Here is a 6,744-nt window from a genome sequence, read left to right as displayed (position 1 = left end):
GTTCAAAAAGTGTAATCTGGATAAAAATTATCCGGATTTTGAAATCCCTTTTTTTTTGCTATCCAGGATCACGTAATCCGTCTTAATCTTATCTCAGTCGTGATGGAGTTGAGGATTGGATCAGTCTGAGCCCGATCCAAACTTTTCAAGATTACCAAATCTGGATAATGAGTGCTCTAGATGGGACTGTGCATCACAATGAAGGCTGATTGGTTTATTGGAAAACGGAGTGTATGTATTGTTTTCTGTGCTCTTTGTTGTTTCTTCAATGTCTTTTTAAACAGCCAGACTTCATCTGGTTGGGCTGGTAAAATACATTTAAAAAAGCAAATATACAGTACATTAGTGAAATTGTGAATATTTCCCCATGTGCCGGTGCATATTCTCATTTGCCCAGGTCATAGTATTTCAAAGGAGGTTAAATCGAAAGCAACTGGACTTAGTTATTTGTCTAGGAAGACGTTTCACCTCTCATCCAAGAGGCTTCATCAGTTCATGTAGCATCTGACCAGGCTGGGACTGGTCCAACTATCTGGTGTGGAGACTCACTATGCGTACATGAACTGATGAAGCCTCTTGGATGAGAGGTGAAACGTCTTCCTAGACAAATAACTAAGTCCAGTTGCTTTCGATTTAACCTCCTTTGAAAAAAAAAAAAAAATTCCCCATGTGTTTCAAATTCAAACTTCAAATCTTAAAATTCAAACTTCAAATTTCATTAAATTCACTTTGGGGAAAAGTTTTTCAGTTGTAGAATATTCAAAAGTTAACTTTATTTACTAATCATTGTTATGGTTTAAAAATTAGGTGCAAAATATAAATCAATATGTATAAATACTACATTATAAATATAGTTTATTTGACCAGTTTAAACATAATTTTAATCACATTTTGTTCCTGAATCCACCCGACTGCTGGGATCAGAATAATCCTGTTTTTTTGTTTGTTTTTTTATCAAAGTTTTCCCGATCCTACTAAAAAGTTTTAAACAACACAAACTTGATCCAGATGAAAACCAAGATTGGATTATGTGATCCGATCTCAGAATCCGTTTTTGGTTTTGAAACTACCCGATCCATTATCCAAAATCCAATCACATTACTTTTGAACAACTGGATTTCTTCCCGGCCTGTAAATTAAAGGGTTATACCGACATTAATCTTCCACTTTCTTTTGTTCTCCCACCTTGGTGTTGAAGGTCTTCTCGACTTCCTCCTTGTACAGTTTGATCTGCAGTTCGTGCTGGGTGCGCATCTCCGTCAGCGCCTCGGACAGCTTGCTCTCAAAGTCCTGCTGGTGGCCGTTGTCCAGCTCCACCATACGAGACTCGTGGCGCCGCTTTGTCTCCCGCAGTTCCTGTTGGACAGTCGCCAAAACAAATCTTATCAATAAGAAAGAAAGAAAAGAAGAAAGAGAAGGTGGAGAGAAAGTTTTTAAAGCTCCTTTTTGAAATGATGATGATGATGATGATGATGATGATGATGATGATGATGATGAAACCATTCTTAAAAACCCACTTTTACAGACATGCTTTTATGTGATGCCATCCTCTTCTTTCATCATCATCATCATCATCATCATCTATTTTATCTCACAGTTTTACTCAGATTCTCTTAGTTTTACTTCGGTTTTAACTCTTTTATCCCATCTCTTCTTATCTTATTGTATCTCATCTTATCTAGTATTTTTATCATGTATACCCGCTTTTTATTTATTTTATCTAATTACCTGCATTTGAACTTGCATTGCAGCCTGTGTTGCTTTGTCGCTTGGGCCGGTCTATCTATTATGATTTTATGGCATTTGTAACCTGTCTTTTAAAGGGATAGTTCAACATTTTGGCAAATTGGCCCTTTGCCATAATCCCTACAGTCATAGCAGTAGGTTCGTTACTTTTAATTGTCGGTGCAAGCTATTATTACCAGACAGAGTTGTTTTAGAGGTAAATGCCCCCGATGGGAACTCACACGTTTTGCATGAATTTACCTCTAAAATAACTCTGTCTGGTAATAATAGCTTGCACCGACAATTAAAGGTAACAAACCTACTGCTATGACTGTAGGGATTATGGCAAAGGGCCAATTTGCCAAAATGTTGAACTATCCCTTAATGCCTAAATGACGTTTTGTGAAGCACTTTGTAAACTTGTGTTTTTAAAGGGTGCTATATAAATAAAGTTATTATTATCATTATTATTATAATGATGATGAGTCTTCAGACCTCCGAGTGGAGATTCTTCTGAAACTCCAGCTCCTCCTTCAGAGTCTGGATGCGATTCTCTCCGTCCACCCTCCGCAGCATCTCATCCTGCAGCTGCTTCCTGGCATCGTTCAGACTGGTGTCCAGCTATAAAGAAAAGAAAAGGCAACAGGAACTTGAACTTTTATTACAAAGCAAAATGACACAACAAACATTCACATAAAAAAAAAAGAAACACAAAAATAGGCAGCACAATGAAGACATGTATACAGTCAGTGGGCAAAAGGCAGCCAAGGCCTTTAATCACGATGTCTGAGCTCAAGCAGAGAGAGAAGCCAGCAGTAAATGACTTAGCGGTGAAGTTAAAAACTAGTTTCGCATTTGCAACTGAATCCCTTATAAACGTAGATTTAGTATCACGAATCAGAGTCTGTGTATTTCTGCCATTTGAAGAAAAGAAACAGCATTGGAAAAGGATTTGCAAGAGCTCAGCAGAACACAATAAGGACAATAAGACAACACTGTTAAAAGCTATAAATAAATATGATAAATAACAGACAGTAGAATAGAAAAGACAATTGTGGGGTAAAACACACACAGGAGGATTGTGGGGGACGGACTGGAAGCAGATCATCAATCATGGAGAGATTGAGCCCAGATGTGTTTCCACTGAGTGTTACAGTAAAGCTCATGTGGTTGAGTTTACCTTGGCGACTTGGGTCTTCAGGTCCCGGTTTTCCACATCCAGGTTTCTCTTCTCGCCCAGAGCCGTGGTCAGGGAGGCGTCCTTGGAGTTGAGCAGAGCCTCCAGATCCTTCAGCCTCTGCAGCGCTCCGATCAGTTCAGACTCCTTCTTGGTGTTTCTGTAAAAAGACGAAGAAAAAAAGAGCGTTAGGTGTTGAGCTCCTGCATTGTGTTTTTAATTTAAAGGGATAGTTCAATATATTAGCAAATTGGCCCATTGCCGTAATCCCTATAGTCATAGCAGTAGGTTCGTTACCTGTGATTGTCCACAAGCTGCTCAGAGCTACGCTACGGAGGCTCATGGGATTTCTTGGTTTCCCTCATCAAACTCATCAAATACACAATCCAACAACTCCACAACGCTCTGGTGGACAAGTTGTGACCTGCACATTCACCACGCTATGAGATAATAACACAACGTTACCAGACAGAGTTGTTTTAGAGGGAAATTCATGCAAAACCGTTGATGCACGTTCCCGTCGGGGGCAGTTTTTCATCAAACAGTCTCTGTATTTCCCTCTAAAACAACTCTTGTCTGGTAACGTTGTGTTATTATCTCATAGCGTGGTGAATGTGCAGGTCACAACTTGTCCACCAGAGCGTTGTGGAGTTGTTGGATTGTATTTGATGAGTTTGATGAGGGAAACCAAGAAATCCCATGAGCCTCCGCTCGCTGCTCTGCTCCGCCGTTCTAAAAATAGCTTGCGCCGACAATTAAAGGTAACGAACCTACTGCTATGACTATAGGGATTATGGCAATGGGCCAATTTGCCAAAATGTTGAACTATCCCTTTAACATCAAACAAGGAGATTGAGATGCATTTAATCAATCAAACATGGTCAGACGCTGATGTTCCCCTTGTGATTTAAGAACCAAGAGAAACTGAGTCACCACCACAGTTTCCCCTAAGAAACAAAACCAAAAAAAACTCTCCGATCGGATCTATTTTTATTTCTGAAGGCTGCAGCGCTGACGGAGCAGCAGGGGAAAGACCTCGGTGCATATGACTCATAGGCCTCAGTGAGCGACCGGCCTCCTCCATGTCCCGTGTATCTGCTCGCCACAAACCACAGCCTGCTGGTGTTTGGCTGAGGCGCTGCCATGGAGACGGCTTGGCCTTAGCCAAACACACACACACAACAGCCACCATCTCAATATTTATGGAAAAATAATGGAGGGAAGACGGGAGCCCTCTAAACACTGCCACGTATTGTGTGTGTGTGTGTGTGTAATGATTGCTTTGGTGAAGGAGGAAGGAGGAAAACTTTGAGGAAAGAGTTAGTCATCATGGCTCTGGATGTGGCAGCATGGGAAGGAGAAGGAGACGCCACCGAGTGGAAGTCCAACCAGCATCAGGCTGCAGTGAGCAATGTGGAGGGTATGCTGCTGAGAAACCAGCTAGGGAGTGGCAGCGGCAGCGGCGGCAGAAAGTAAAGTTAGAGGCATCATCAAGTCAACGAGATGTTTCAGTTATGTTCATTTGTTTGGGGTAGAAATTGGACATTTGTTTGAAACTTTAACTGGTGTAAAGCTTAAACTTAGAAAAAAAAATACATATAATTCTTCCATATGATGAGAAAAGTCTTAAAGGCAAGGAAAAGTTTTGTTGAATCTTTGAATTTTCATAGGGAAAATACTACATTCATAAAAATGGACCTCAAAAAACCAGGGATTGAGGAATTCAAAATAGAAATCCACCACTACATCCGAACATTACATGATATGAGAAACAGGAAAAAACATTTATAAATCATTAAAAGCCCTCTGTATGATTATTTGAAACGTTAACGCCTATTTTTCTTTTCATTTCAATTGGGTAAATAGATGTATATATGTATATATTTGGTTTGATTTTTGTTTTTTTGATGATGGTTTTGTCTTTTTTTAGACTCTCACACTCATGCACAAACAGATGCACTGGAGGATTTCGGACGCCTCGGGGCGGCGGCGGCAGCTTCCTCTCATGATCATCAGATAACAAACATCTCTGGATCACTGAGGTTCTTTTTATTTAGGGATTATAAAGTAGATTTGTTTGATCATTTATACAAAAAAAAAACATATTTGTGCACATGTGCAGAAGAAATAAACCCACTACAGTTATTTTTTTACTTCATATTTTCCATTAAAGCTTTGATTGCTTCAGACCAGGGCTGCCAAACACATTTTAGTTCAGGGGCCATGTACAGCGCAATTTGATCTCAAGTGGGCCGGACCAATGAAATAACAGCATAATAACCTATAAATGATGAAAACTCTAAATATTCCCTTTGTTTTGGTGCAAAGAAACTCTCTGTTTTACAAAACATGTTATGAGCAACCGGAAATTTCTTGAGAAAAACACTGGCTATTTCAACAGTATTATGCCCCTTCTATTACTGAACTTCTGCCTCAGGGGAGATAAGAAATAAAGCGAGAGGCCGAGGTGAGTCAGCTGCATCACACTCACTCTGTGATTCACTTTCACAACATCACAGTGACTCGGATCGTTTTAGTTTTGCTTCTTATCACTTCTTACAAACACACAGGGCTGGTTCAAAGGAATTCAGGGCCCCTAACATGAGGGGAAAGGGGGGGGGGGGCCCTGGCACTAGGGGTGTACAGCCAGTGCACTATTCGGATTCGGATTTGGGCAGAAACTGGAAGTGGGCGCACTGACTTCACCTGAGCTAGTGCTATGTCGAGCTAGCCGGCTAACTTCCGCTTTCTACCTCTCGGCTAACTAGAACGGGAATAAAATAATTGAATCGTGCGGCTCTTCTAGGCTTTCCAAACGTAATCGGACTGAATGGGTCAAATTCTGGTAGTGAAACGGGTCGTTTCGCGGGGGCTGTGACACTCAAAAAAAAAATTATACACCGTTTTACAGCCGCTTCTTTTCCCATTATTGTCTATGAGAAAAATGCTAAGTTGTTGAACGGTGACCCTGGAAGTATCGGTGAGCACTTCCTCCTCCGTCTACTGTAACGCAATGCATGCTGGGAGTTGCTGTTTCTTAGCAACCCTAACGTGAACTAGACACAAATGCATTGGTTATGTGCTGTTGCTGATCCAAACGTTTCTTTTTCTTTAGAAAAAAAGCTCCCGAATAATGAGGAGAAACTTCGGACAGCAAAACTATTCGGGATCAAAGCGTTATTCGTGTACTTTCCGAATACGTCTTTTTCGAGTTCGGGTACACCCACCTGGCCTTCAGCTCCTTGTAGTCCTCCTTCAGCTTCCCCAGCTCCAGCTGCAGCCGGGCTCGCTCCTTGGCCACCGAGTCCAGAGTCTGGCGAGCGTCGGCCAGCTCCGTCTCGTAGGCGGCCTTCAGCCCCGTCAGCTCGCGGCTCACCTCCGTCTCCGACTCGGTGATGCGCAGGCGCAGGCCGGCGTTCTCCGCCTCCAGCGAGCGCACCTTGTCGATGTAGACGGCCAGGCGGTCGTTGAGGTTGCACAGGTCCTCCTTCTCCTGGAGCCGCGTGATGCGGTTGGGGGACAGCGCCGCGTTCGCGCCTCGGGGAGTGTTCTTGGGCGTCGCCATTGCACCTTTTTTTTTCGGCTGTTGGCATGGAAACAGAGGTGGTTATCCAAACCTTCTGGACCCCAAAATCAATTTGTTAAAGCAGAAGTAAGCGGAATATTTGTGTTAATATAAGTCTTAAATAGTTATATCTTCCGACAGCAATCACTTCTATAGAGTGTTTGGTTTGAAACACGGGTCTGTCAGTCCCTCTGCTCTGCTGTAAGCCGAGGAGAAAACTTTCCTTGTATCCTACAACCTTTATCCAATGAGGAGAGAGAGCGGCATAAAGGGGCGG

The 6,744-nt window shown here is 42.1% G+C and overlaps 1 protein-coding gene across 1 annotated transcript in view; it reads right to left on the bottom strand.

The window, feature by feature from the left end:
- Positions 1-6,467, bottom strand: part of LOC310993295 (lamin-A-like) — a gene marked incomplete at its 5' end in the record, with an annotated part of 13,325 nt that extends 6,858 nt beyond the window's left edge. The window contains 4 exons of the mRNA XM_083981612.1: positions 1,186-1,356; positions 2,221-2,346; positions 2,906-3,062; positions 6,130-6,467. Of these exons, the coding sequence (XP_083837738.1) occupies positions 1,186-1,356; positions 2,221-2,346; positions 2,906-3,062; positions 6,130-6,467 (792 nt within the window). The remainder of the gene's footprint in view (positions 1-1,185; positions 1,357-2,220; positions 2,347-2,905; positions 3,063-6,129) is intronic.
- Between the last annotated feature and the right edge of the window lie 277 nt (positions 6,468-6,744).

The sequence above is a fragment of the Trachurus trachurus genome (genome assembly GCF_905171665.1).
Source record: "Trachurus trachurus genome assembly, chromosome: 11".
Classification (NCBI taxonomy): Eukaryota; Metazoa; Chordata; class Actinopteri; order Carangiformes; family Carangidae; genus Trachurus; species Trachurus trachurus.
Note: the sequence above shows the minus strand (reverse complement) of the source record. Positions and strands in the feature narration are given on the sequence as shown.